The 14,455-nt window shown below is 30.6% G+C and overlaps 1 protein-coding gene across 16 annotated transcripts in view; it reads left to right on the top strand.

Moving 5' to 3' along the window:
• heph (polypyrimidine tract-binding protein 1 heph) overlaps positions 1–14,455 on the top strand; it is a 358,385-nt gene that overhangs the window by 268,233 nt on the left and 75,697 nt on the right. For 15 of the 16 annotated variants that reach the window (XM_067045793.1, XM_067045791.1, XM_067045789.1 and 12 more), the window contains one exon: positions 13,926–14,072. In XM_067045793.1, coding sequence (XP_066901894.1) covers positions 13,926–14,072 — 147 coding nt within the window. Of the gene's footprint in view, positions 1–8,740; positions 8,832–13,925; positions 14,073–14,455 lie in introns of those variants that run through there. The other variant, XM_067045795.1, reaches the window with a different exon arrangement.

Below are 14,455 nucleotides of genomic sequence, written 5' to 3'. Positions count from 1 at the left end.
AAAAACATGTGAAGAATCTACCCATTGATAGAACTCCAAAAACATTTCTAAAGGAGAAGATCTCGAGGCCATCTCCTTTTCAGAGGTCTAGGGGGATTATTAGGTAGTGAAGGAGAAGCCAGGTTAGAAACGAGTTGGTTTGGGTGGTTGGTAAGTTTATTATGGAAGGATTGGTATCTGGTTCTGGCCAAATCGGCAACATAGGGGACATTGAGGTCCTGATGGATGATTTGATATGTGACAAAGTAAGGAGCATTAAGGATATTACGAAGGATTTTGGACTGTAAGGATTGGATTCGAGAGGAATTAGATGGTTTAGTGGAGCCCCATAGCTCAACTCCGTATGTCCAAATAGGCCTTATAATAGTCATGTAGATCAGTCTTTTGTAATGGATTGGAAGTTTGGAGCGTTTGTCTAGTAAATGTTTTAATAGTGGGAATCGACGAACAGTTTCCTGTCTTTTCAGTCTTTATAGATTTTTTAATTTGTTTTTTAAAAAGGGTGGAATGCTATAACAAATAAATAAACTTATTTTATTTACACACTTATATTTTTAGCAGCACTTTACATTTACATTTGGAACTTTTGTACTAGTGTAAGTTCCTTGGTGTTGAATCGTTCTATTGATGTTACAATAAATGAAAAAAAAAATCTTCCACTAAAAGTATCATTAGACTCCACTCAACGTAACACTACATTTGACTATCGAATTATCGTCACGCATCGCTCATCACATTGATTATGCATTTTATGCTATGTAGCGTTTGAAGATATGCGTCGATAAGTTTTTTATCGATATCTGAATAAACACGTTTCACTATGTACATTAAAATTATCCACATTTTGTAATACTTGCCGAAATATGTGCAGATATGATTTTTTTTTTTTTTTGTTTTTGTTTATTCGTGATTTAATTTGATCTGCGTCTTGAGGTTAGCAAAAACTAAATGAAGTTGTAAATCAGATAAATAAGTTAATTTTTCATATTAATTATAACTTATATGAATAATTTCGCATCACGAACTCATCGCTATATCTAAGAAAGCCATATCCATTTAGGATGAAGCGACAAAGTGTCCTAACAGTCTTTCCAAAGAGGAATATCAAAGTTTATTTTCTGCTCAGTTTTCTATCCCATTCCCGGAGGCGAGGCTTTGAGTCTTAAAAACATCTTATCTTCAATCTCGCTGGGTAAACTGGAGGATGAACGTCATCCTACTTTATATGTAAGAGTGCAAACAGTCTCTTTTCTACAGCTTTCGATACGATTCCTGCTTTATCTGTAGATTTTTTTTTTAAATGTTACTACAGTTGCCAATATTTTTTATGATGGAAAAAATATGTGTTTATAGCCGGAGTGAAAATAACAAGTTTCGTCACATTTTAATGTGGTTTATATTAAATTTTGCTTACTCAAAAAAAACAAAAAAACTATCAATATTTGACGTCATTAATAAAGAATGCGAAATAATCAGTTAAGGTATATCATTTTTAGATTCGCCACTTTGGCATTATTGCACCGCCAAATATTTCTCTCAGTCGTTTTGTATATCCGTACTATGCATGTTCGCAGCACCTCTTTGCATTGCATAAATAAGAATAAGGCCTGCGTGACTTATTGACTCACGATTACACATTTTTTTATCTAGAATTTTAATTCGTTAGCGTGACATACTGCAGCACGTGGTGCATTCTCAATTAAGTGTGAGACATGTTCTCATGCATTACTAGCTGCAACTTAAATCCGTCTTACATCAAGCCATCATGTTTTGTTTCGGTTCCTTACAGTGGTCATAAATCAGCAGATGATGAACTCCAGAATTATCTGATGTCAAAATAGATTGTATTTGTTTATTTTCATAGTTAAAAATATATATTCATATTTGTCTTGATTAATTTCCGGTATTGTAGTGTGTGAAAGCGCGGTGGCACTAACTCTAAGGGCCTGGGTTCGAATCCAGCTTGGCAGAAAATTGTTTTATGTTACACTGTAGCCGTGAATCAACCCTGTGGGTTCTGGAGCCTTTCTTGGGTCCACCCATCCTCATAAATTGGGTAAAAATCTGGTGGTCGGTCTGGTGATCACTTCCTTGCTCAACCGTTGTTTTAGTAACAGTACTTCCTCACAAAGTATTGCAGCCCCCTTCTTGGGTTTTAGTGGTACAGGTTTTAATATTTTAAATTGTAGTATAAAATGCGTGTATGACATTAAATATTCATAATGCACAGGATTGGGCTGAATAATCCTTGGGTAAACCTTCCAAGTCTAGAACTTTCATTAAGTTTTGAGTCATACCAAAGAGAAAACAATTGTTGAAAAAGAAAGAATACTAAATACAGATGATATCCATTGATAAAATCCTGTTGCAACATTTTTTTCCTGTCAAAATTGTGTTGTTATTTTTTAAAAATATCAATCCAAAATATTGTTGATTTGGTGATTTTTTGCTGAATGCAGGTAAACTATCTGCTAAAAGTGAATATTAGCTGAAAACTAAGTAAGCAACATGAATAGGCCTCGGCTATTAAAGTAAGTCCTCCATTTGAGAACTAAGTACTCGGTTTTATGGTTTGCCTGCCCCGTTGCTGTGTTTACAGTCAATTACTCAGCATCAATAAAACCGGACCGGCCCTTGGTGCTTATAATTCTTTTGGCTGTACTATCAGGAATCGCTATCGCTTTTCTATGGTTTCTCCCACGAGGCTTCAATATCTCGTTTAGTGGTTGTACCAGAAATTTCACTCTATTATTCTGAAGGGTTTTTTAATTTTTGATCCATTTTTAAATTGCTTGTATTCATTTACAAGCAATGCAATGTTATTTGGATTTTTTTTTTAACTTTTGTTTTCATAAAAATTCTGATTTAAGTAGAAATTGTCCCTTGGTTTCCATTTAAGAAAAAAAAATAGGAGACTATTTTCCTAAAAACGTATCTGATTTTTTTTTTCTTTTATTTTATTACTATAATTTGAGATTGATCTGGAATTATTAGGTTGTAACTTCAGATGCAGCTAAGCAGAATCTATTGTTAGTATCTACCCGCTATAAGTTACGATGACAAGTTTTTGTTTTCTCTATATAGGCGAGGCTTAGTTTAGTTTTTTGTCAGCTATTTTGAGTGAAATACTTAACGTTAAACTGTATTTTTTTTTGTTTTTTTTTACCTCTCGGAGGGTTTTTCGAATTGAAAGACCTTCAATTTTGAAGTAAGTCATGCAGGCTGTCGAAAACTTCATCTAGTTCAAACCAACCAAATTTTTCAAGGAAGGAATTAATAAACTGCCAGGAAGTTGGGAGAAGTTTATAGATAATTACAGATAAATCTCTGATATAAAAAGGGAAGTTACTTATGACTCGATCCTAATGTTTACTAACGATATAATCGAACCTTAAAATTTTATACTTTCACTTACTTTAAATTTTGGATTAGATTTTTCGACAGAAATATACGTGTTTAGATCCAATGAGTCCTAATAACCATGTCTTAACAAAATGGTATGTGTCTGCACATCCTAAAAAACCACAAGTCGAAAGAAACCTAAAAATTGCATTAAGGTGGGCATCATATGCCCGGGATATAACAGCAACCTTTTCTAATTCGTCATCAAAATTACCTACAGTTTTGTTTATTTACAGTAATTAAAACGGATAAATATGAACTATTAAAAAATTTGATGATCAATTATAGCAGAAAAATGGTGACATTGAGACAGCAGTTCATGTCCCTAAACAATGGAGCGAGTCCAATCTCTTCCGATTCGCAATCATTCGCAGCACGGCTTTATTATATTTTGTTTATTTGTTGTCTTCTAGGCCTTGCAAAGTTCATTATCGTTATTCGTACCTCGAGAAGCCCTAAAATACGAAATTCTGTAGCGACACAAAAATAAAAATTTGTTTGAAATATTTGGCTTCCAGGTGCATTTTTTTTTTTTTTTACTATGCAATAATATTACTTGATAAACCTAATTTGAAAGACATGAGATCAACGCTCAATACTTAGATTGTTAAATAAAATTTTATATTTAAAGTGTTAACTTATTTATTTTTCTGAATCAAATTAGTGTAATTTTTCTATTTTTTAAAACAGTTTTCCGTTCCTGTCCATAGTAATTTATTTGTTTTTTTAGATTTTATTACTTTACACTCTCCTCCAGTAAATAATAAACAAAATCAATTTTTCTTGTTATTTTAATTTAAGTTGAAATAAATAATTTGATTTTATAGAAAGGCGTTCCCTCAATAAATTTTATTTATTTAATTTTTAAATGAAATTAAAAAATACTTTTTTGTACTAGATCGGTTTTATAGGATATAAAAAACAAGAAAATGACTAAGAATTATTGGGAGATAGTTGTGAATTTACCTTCATTCACAGTCTCAGTAGGTTTCTTAAGATCTCTGTTAACATTTATAGTTTTTAATAAACCTTTGGGAGTTTAAATACCTCTTAGATAAAGATTTAAACTATCGATTCTTAGTCATATATCGATTCTTGAGATTTTTTTTATGTTTATGATTTGAACATTGAATAAATTGTGATACCACCCATGTCCCGTTGGTGAGTACAGTTTAGCATTTGATGGATATTTAATTTTAATTGCTAGGAATATTTATAATTAAGCTCTTAGCTATATTAAGAGTTGAAAATGGAATATCTGAATTTAAAATTTTTGAAAGCTAACACAAAGAAAGGGGATACAAATAAAGCCAAGCGTATATTTTAATAAAAAGTCATTATAACAGAGGAAAAGGACAATCGGGGTTAAATTGAGTTGTAAATTTAATTTTCTGAAAAATGACGTTAAATTAATTTAATATTGAATAAAGAATAAGAAGTAATAATAGCAAACAGTCGGAAAAGCCTTCAGAAATACACGGTTCTTCCATCATGGTCCCGTTGTTAAAGTCTCATTTCGGCTTTATAATTTCCGACGTTGGGGTACTTGGGTAATTGGTTTTATATTTACTTCCAGTCCAGTTGATCAATAAAGAGCCTACGGAGTAGCAATGTCCTGACCCTTTGTACAATACAGTCTCTTTATACGAGATACATTTTACATTTATGTGATCATAAAAAATTAAATGAAGACTACGTGGAAAAACAGGCGATGTAACTTTTTTTTTAACTGAGTTATTGTTAGGTATAAATAGGTGAAAAAAACACTATATTCGTATGAGGTCAAATATAAAAAAAAGAACGATTCTTTGCCTGCTAAAAATGAGTTCGAAAATTCATAATTATGCTATGTACATGCGTAAGGGGGAAGAGAAGCCGGCATCGACAAATTAATGAACTCTCTTTGAAATTAATGATAATTGTCTTATGAATCCTTGATTTAAAAACAATAACTTAATTTTTTACATTAAATTTCGTTTTTTCTACAATTTTTTTTTTCTACCAATTTTTACCAGTTTTTCTTCGTAGTCAGTTCGAAGTAATGAAAAAACTCCACATATAAATTTGAAATATATCAGGTAGTTTGAAAAAAAATATTAATGAAAACTAATCCTGAATTTTTTTTTTTTCACAAACTATCTAATAAATTTCAAATTTGAATTATTTACACCTGCACGTTTCAAATATAAAATTGACAATAAGCAGTTAGCACAATTATATAATATCTTAAGTTCCCTAATTTTCGCTTTAATTCGCTCCTTAACTTCTTCCATTTAATTCTGAACTTATGTATGAATGAATATATGTAAGATGGTTTTGATAGAGAGAAATTGTGTTGGTATTGATCTTGGAGTTCATTCAGCCTCATTAAAATCTTGTTCGAAAAACAAAAATACTCTTAAGTTTATATTTTTGTCCTATAGTAGGATCATTTGTATTTTGATTACTTGACAAACGCTCCTAGTTGTTTTAGGTCATATGTGTAAATTGCATCCTATTCTTCACACGTTGTATTTATGTGAAAATAAAGCAGTTTTAAAATGGTAATATGTGATCTGACCTACATTAACTTGAGAGATACGATTTGCATGCAAATGCATTTTTCATATTATAGTTATTACAAATAACTACATGTCCGGGCGAACCCATATCTTTAACAACAAAGTAATGATGAAAAAAAAATCAGCTTTCTTCTTCAATGTTTATATTTACTTCACTTCCTCACTACCGAAGGTTGGTATATGTAAGATTATCTATGTAAACTTAAAATCTGTACTATTACTATCTATGAAGAGGCAAGGATTTCGAGGAAATACTGTTTTGAACAGTGGTTGTGAAATGAGTTGATTTTTTCACGATAACGCTCAACCGCTAGACGTTTCCTCAATTTATGGAAGTCAGTTTATATAGACTGAGCGAGCGACGCCTTACTCACTAAGCTATCCCGATTTTTATATTTATGTAGTTTAGTTATAAACATTTTTTTTTCTCCAGAATCTAAATTATTGGAAGTTGTAACAGATATAGTTCGGACATTAGAGGTATTTATATTTGCTGGTAAACTAATTTTATGGAATTTTCAGAGATTGTACAGGACAATCTCTAGATGGTTAGATTTACGTATTAAAAAAGTATATGTATAAAACAGTTAATAACACTGATCTTTGTACTTAATAAAACTAAATTTTCTGATGAATGTTCATCCAAACCATTTCGGTACATTGGATTCGGAGGTTGGACAAAGATTACTCGGTATGGTTAGTAATAGTAGGCAGTTCCCGATCGGATTTATGAGGCTGAATTAGTAATTCCATTGAAAGATGGTAAATAGGTTAATTAATATTACGCGAGGTGAGCAATTGTACCCCGAAGGGGAGAGGCCAATCCAATAAATATTGAGTGAAATAGAGCCAATTGGAGGCGGTCGCTATTCAATTATCCCGTCTAATTTCCCACTTCTAATTTCCTAGGGACCAATAGAATTTGCCCACACATGCAACAAGGTTATTAATTAGAGGCAATGCACCCCGTTCCGAGGACAAGATCGATTCCGCTTTTGTTCCCTTTCTGACCTTTTGTCCTTAATTCCCTCCATAACGCGGTCAGTTCCCCGTCTTCTTATTCTTATCCATTCTGTCTTAGTTTGCATTTAGTTTACATTTTATTTTGATTTGAATTTAAATTGGAAACACTGAAGTCATCTTTGAAAGTGTTTAGAGTGAGGGACAAGTTGGTGAAACTTTTTTTTGAAAGGTTTGCATTGAATGGCTTCAAATACCAAATTAAAGGTGGATGTGGTATAAAAACTGAAATAGGTTTTTAGTTATCAAGTCAGTCAATACGATAGGCAATATTTTTCACAAAAAAAAAATTATAGATTCTTAAATATATAAATATAGATAAATATACTTAACTGTATAAATTTAGATACATATAAATGTATAATAACATTGAAATCCAGAGATAGGGAAAAAGACAGAAATCAATAATACAAAAATAAAATTCCTAGAATCATATAAATTAATTTTTATTTCAGCTCCTTGGACGTTTTGATTAAATCTATTCGACCTAGTAACAAAGAAATTTTTTATATATTGGTAGTCTCACATTTAAAAAAAACAATGGGAAAAAATATAGGTTATGCGTCCATAAATTCAATTATGGTTCCAAATTAGGATTTGTTGAACAAGAATTAGATGGAGATACAAGTATTTATGCGTTAGCTACTTTTGGGGTTCTATTAAGTGGCACTTTCGGTATGTTGATACAACGGAAGGGTGCTGTCACATCCCTGTTTCTAAATATACAATTTTAGTTTCGTACGACTGTAAGCGGTCCACGCACAGACCCTCTCGTGAGACGTTGAAAACTCGAATTCGAAATTTTTCGGGAATACATTACTTGCTATAACTATTCATGGTATTGTGTTAAATGTAAAATGTTTTACCATTTTAAATGTCATAAGTATAGCATTGTGAGCAGCCCTATTTAAAGTCATGTTAAATGATAAATGCATAAGAGCTCCTAGCAGATTTTCTGAGCAACTTGTTTAGTAAACTTTCCTTCCAAAACTTCATGTTATTGTTTACTTCTAAGTTTTGATTACAGTAATTTATTACAACATACCTTAAATAAGTGAAATACAAATAAAACGGTGACAAGCTCAGCTGGTCTGTTTCGTGACGTCATTCTCCATTTAACAGACCTAGTATCTCTCACTCAGACTCCCAGCCATGTTCAGATATCGTTTTAACTTGGTAAAAGAAGGAAATATTTCTTCATTTAACATACGTTTTTTCATTTAATACGCCTTATCAAGTTAAACTAAAGATCATGAATACCCCTTATATATTACATATAGTATTGGTCAAAACTTCGATCTATAAACTTCGCTGTATATCTGTCGAGGTAGTTGCTCTACTGCACTCCATCTTCGAATCGTCTTATCCTCACCCCCGCACGTTAAGTTTCAAGATTCTTTCTACATCTCTTCTTTTTTGCACGCTCATAATCCATTTTAAATATTATTCGTACTGAAGAAAAGATAATTCCATATTTTCTTCCAGCTCCCCGTTAGCTATAGGGCCCATATCACGTTTCACTCTTGTAGTAATGTATTCGGAATACATGTTTTTTTTTTAATACAAAATAACTCATTTATGAAGTCTATAAGTGTGCACTTTTGTTTGTCAGTTAATATTATTCTAGAATTAGTGCTTAATTCTATACAGAGTTTGAAAACAAATACAAACATTATCTGTGTAGACAATAATCAATAAACATGTTGCCACTGTTTAGTATCATTGTAGATCTTAGATATAAAGAACCTGGTGTGCACCTTTTTTTTTTTTATAATGTTCAGTAGCGTAGTTCTAGTTTATATATATAGTTCTATTTCGGTAGAATATATGACTCGATATATATTTTCCGTAAGTATGCTAATATTAATAACTTTTTTAATAATTTTATTTGCTATTGTTGCTAAATTATTCGCCTTGTGGAATGCCTATGCAGCATCTGAACAGGGGTCAATGGCCAACTGTTCCCACAATTAGCAATCTTTCACACACTCTCTTTTAAGGTCAGTAATCCTTCTCCTGGAGTGAGTGAACTCGTTATAAGAGGTTATAAATCTTTATAGTGTATACTTCATAGTGTTCTCAATAAATCTTTCAGCAAACAAATAATGCCTATTTATTTCGTTTTAAATTTCCTTTTGAAAGAGAACTTTTATATTTGTACTTTTCCATGTGTAGACCGTCATTAAGTCAGTAAATGTTAAAACTCCATTTAATGTATATTTCATAGTTTCTACTCGTAGTTATTCCATTCCATTTTTAATGACGACAAATAACGTATTTTAAATTAATGATAGAACTTTATTTATTATTTATGTAATAGTTCTTTGATGATATTACAATACTTGGTTGAAACATATATATATTAAAAAAGTGCGCTAATTTTAGTTGAAATTCTAAATATCTTATTAGTTCCTTTATAAGTAACAAATAAACCTTTTGGTTATGATTTGATCTTGAGATTCAAAATTTAAGTGTTAGAAAATAGATATAAAACATTTTTTTTTATCTGTAAAATATTCAAATAAATCTTAAGTTTTTAAATATTTATATATAATTATTTTCTTACTCTTTATACTTAAATTAAAGACTAGCTCTCATCGTAACGGTATAATTTCGTTATGGATATTCTTCATGCCAGTTTCTTTGATTACCCTTTTTTCTTCTTCCTATATTCTGTTGTTATCGAGCTCTGCGAACACAGGGGCATGGTGTAATTAGAAAGGAGATGAGATGGGTTATATCAAGAAGTAATAACCCCCCCTGTAAAGCCGATCATCTCTTGTAATGTTCCCTTCCTAGGATTATTTTTCGTCTAATCCTTATTCCATGGTCCCTCTTCCTCACCTCCAAATCCTATCTTTCCATTACTTGTCGGTCAAATGCTGTCTTTTACTGAAGGAATTCCCATCTCTCCCAGGAATGGGTATAATGCTTCCTTTCTCCCTATGTATGATTAATTTTTTCTATCATATGATACTTTATTATTGATATCTTTCGAGTTCGAAGTATATGTTTAATAATTCTGTTATTGAATTTTAATTAATAATGGATAAACTTTTAATTTAGTTGAAGTTAAAGATACTTTCCTGGAACGCCCGTTTTATTTCTGGCTCTTTTTAGCTCCATCCTGAAAACGATATTTCTTTCAAGAAGATTATTAAAACGTGAGATAATTTATATTTAAAAAAATATTAAATTATGAGAACGAAAGTAATATTTTCATTTATTTTCTTATAATTTCAATTAAAAGGTGGTATTTATTTCAAGTAGTATACATCCGTGTCTTGTATAGAACATGCATTTAATTGTTACTTGTATTATTATTATTATTTATATACCCTATTATATTGTACCCTCATAAAAGTAATAACTACTAAATATCTTCTATATCTATGGATGTAGAATAAATGTTTAATTAAACAATATAATTCAAATAAATCTGTACTGCTATAATCCTTAAAGGGTCAAGGGTGCATTACTTCTTTACAATGTATAATTTTTTTTGTTTATTTATATCCCTATTAAGAAAATTGTCTTCCTATGGTACATAATTAGTTATGTAAACTAATTATATATATTTAATTGTATACATTTTGGCTAACTCTTTTTGTCTGGAAGCTTTCCTCAATGGCAAATAAAAATAAAATAATAAACCCAATTATTAAACAGTTTCATTGTTCAACTTTTGAAAAGTAACTTACATAAGGTATTTAACTTTGTACTTAAAATAAAAAGTTTTTACTATCGTTTTCTGTTTCGATGAAGCTATTCTGTGTTTCAAATGGAATTAATGAAACGTTAAAATGTATCAAAATTTAAATTTCTAATTGTAAACTATATCAATTTATATCTTATTTTTTGCTGGGTACGTCTTATTTAAAATATTAAGGTTTTATTATTTTTTTTTTTTAATTTTGTTCTCATTTTTTTCATGCATAAAAACTACAACTTGATTCAAAAGCAACTACTATCATTATTTCTGAATAATAAAATTGCTTATGTAATTGATCGGTAAAAAATTGTAATTGACTGGTAAAATTATGTCCAGTACTATATTATTACTTAAAATTAAAGTTCACTAAACCAAGATATTGTTTTGTATTTACTAACTTTTTTTAAAGGAATAATCAGTCCATTACATATTTAGAAAAAAAAAAGTTATTCTTGTATTAAACCATAGAAATGGGATAAGTATATTTATTTGATGAGCTAGTGAATTGATTTACATTTATTGTGAATAAAATATGCTCATTCAAGTAATATAAAAAAAAACTAACAAAATCAAAATTAATTTTTTCGCTAAGCTGACACTTTATTGTCTACAAAAAATAATTATGTTTGTTGCGAAATAACAGACAGAACGCTTCTTATTTTTGTCACAACAAAGTGATATTTATTGATAAAATTTATACGTTTTTTTCCGAAAATGTGGTCCATGTTACTAATGTAGCTGTGCGAAAACAAGCAAAATGCCAGTCTTAAATCGTTATAAAAATCTATAAAAAATTGTCTATGAATTTTCATTTTTCATAGTTTTTTATCTAGATATTTTTTAGGGAATGTTCGCTTAGTAATAAATCTTTTTTTTTATCTAATAGCGGATAGCCCCACATCTATGCCATCACCTGATAAAAGATTTGAGACAATCTCAGGAAGAAATTATTTTGGGCTTGGTAAAAGTGCACTGTAAATATAATAATAATTACAGCTTTATATCCATTCTTTAGAACTAAATACCTCGCTTTTGGAAGGTCGAAGTCTAGTTTATAAACATAAAGAATTTACAAAAATTGCCACTACTTCATTGATTAAATTTTACCTTGATTTAAAAGTAAATAATAATTTTCCATCTTTTTTTTTTTTTTGTTGGCTCTGTAGAGCTTTGACCGCCCGAACCAACCTTCTCCACGCTTGCCTATCTTGGGCAAGCCTTCCAGTTAGCTGCGTGCAACTCTTTCGTAACTTTGTTGATTTCGTTTTTCCATCTAGTTTTTGGCCTCTCAACTGGTCTCTTGCCAACAATATTTGATAGATATAATTAAATTTTTTTTTTCTATGCCTTGTTTGAACATTTACAAGTTATAATTTAGTATTGGTTACTTTATTATATAGACACCTATTTCTAGCCACAATTTAGCTTGTTGAACATTTAATTTAGAAGGCAGTTAAAGAAAAAAGTCAGGTTATAGTTCGTGAAAATTTATATATTCAGATTTTTATTTTTTATCTTTGGAGTAAAATTAAAAATAACTAATCGCTTCTAGTTAGCTCCCTATAATTTATTGCCTTTATTCACGCCAGTAATTTATTACATAACCGTTATGCATAAGTATCGTTGACGAAGTTTGTAATTAGATGAAAACGGTTTTATTATAGTAGAAACAGATGATAAAAAGTGGAGTAGCCTTATAACTTTATAGATAGACAATGAAGGGAGTACTTAAGGGCCCTTTGTTATCGGGCGAGACCCTTTGGAGAACCTTTGCCCTCAACCCTTAATTGAATTATAAAAATTGACTACCCCCGCCGGTACAGATTCCCCACTATCATCCCAATCAATCCGCTATTGAAAGAGGTTAATTAGTCCTATATACCTGCCCTAATTATGTTTAGTGATCCGTTTACCTCCACCTTTTTCAAAGACAAAATCAATTTGCGTTTTCCCTCCGCTACCCTCCTCAGGGCTTCATATTTGCTGATTAGTTTCTTGTGCCTTGATTGGAAAGCCTCTCTACCTCTCCTTTGCCCTCCGCTCTCCTCCTTTTCACAACATTAGTAATTAATTTGTTATTTCTTAATTGCACTTATACTAACTAAGTTCGGTGGATTCGCCACTCCATCGAAATTGTCTTGATAGTGTAATGAAATAATTTCATCATCTTTTGTATTTTATTTTTCAAAAGTTTTTTTTTTTCGGTACGGCATATCTCTGTTAATACTTTATCAAGGCCAATAATTGAACTATCACATTATTACGGATTTAATCCACCATATAATATTTAAAAAATACATAATTTAACTACTCCTCTGATACTGATTGTAAACATAAAGTAAACTACGATATGATTTTCATCTCTAATCCTATGAAGTATGATATAAAAATTTATATCCGACGAAAATCAATATTTTCTTTTTGCATTTTTATAATTAAATATTTTGTAAGCAACATATACAACGTTTTACGATGACGTTGATTTTATTACTATTTGCCATAATATGACATCTTCAATTAATAAATACATTTAGCTATTTCTACGTTTTAGTTATTACTATTCGGGAACTGACTAATATATCAAAGGCATAAGGCATTATATATTCAAAAGTAATTAATATAGATCTATATTATTATTACATTGTGTTTGTATTGCAATACATACAAAATTCGAAATATATCCTTTATACACTTTTTTATGGTCATAATTTTTGTCGAATGTTCTAATCAATGCGATTTGTATGATCTGGAAAATACATATATGTACTGCCTTTTTTATGGAGTTTACTGGAAGAGATTTTAATTTAAAACAAAACATTTAAATCTCTAGTTTTTTTTACTGTTTATTTAGGATGTACATTATTGTACGTGCTAGTGTACACGGCCAATAGAATTAGGCTACCTAAATTAGCGACATACTACGCTAAAAAAAAGATTGTGCATATTTATTTATTAGTGTTGCTAGCTTACAAAAGTACATTATGTATACTTTGTACAATAATGTGAAATGCGATCATTTATCGAAATAAATGGTCTTTTCATAGGTTTACTTTAGAAAAAGTGAAAAAAAAAATTATTTAAAATTAAATTTGACTTAAAACGTACATATTACTCCATCTCTCAATATTTAACTCCATATTTACTTTACTATGTATCAATTTGTTGATTTATTTTTTTTGTAAAGAATTATTTTTAAAAATTAGTCTTATAATTTTTTTTTCTTGTTGCAGGCGAAGCTGGACAAGAGCTCGATGAAGCCATCTCGGGTGGTGCACCTTCGTAACATTCCCAACGAGGTTACGGAGGCGGAAATCATCCACCTGGGTATTCCATTTGGCAGGGTCACCAACGTACTTGTACTCAAGGGCAAAAATCAGGTAATGCATTAAATTTTTAATACACTATTCATAGGAAATAATGCAAAGGGCTAGGTACGCTAGCTCGTTGTTCACACTGTCGTGTTCCGACTTCATCTCAGCTTCGTGATACCATTGTGCAGTTCTCTAAACAAGAATATCAGTTCGTAGGACTAGAACAACCAAGTAGCTGTGCCTTACTTTGCATGAGAATGACTCAAAGTTTTATTATAGTGACATGTTTTAATGGGAAATGAATGCGAAGCCGCAAAGTTTTGCTTGTTTGTTCCTATTCTCTGTTTGGTGTTCCTGAGAGCTCTCTTTGATAAAATTGTCACCCCAGGAATTTAATCCTGGAAGTGCTGATTAGGTAATGTGATTCGTTGAATAATAACAACGAATCA

This window comes from Halyomorpha halys, unplaced genomic scaffold, assembly GCF_000696795.3.
Source record: "Halyomorpha halys isolate HHAL.00 unplaced genomic scaffold, Hhal_1.1 Scaffold238.1, whole genome shotgun sequence".
NCBI classification, from domain to species: Eukaryota; Metazoa; Arthropoda; class Insecta; order Hemiptera; family Pentatomidae; genus Halyomorpha; species Halyomorpha halys.
This window is presented reverse-complemented; position numbering and strand designations above follow the sequence as displayed.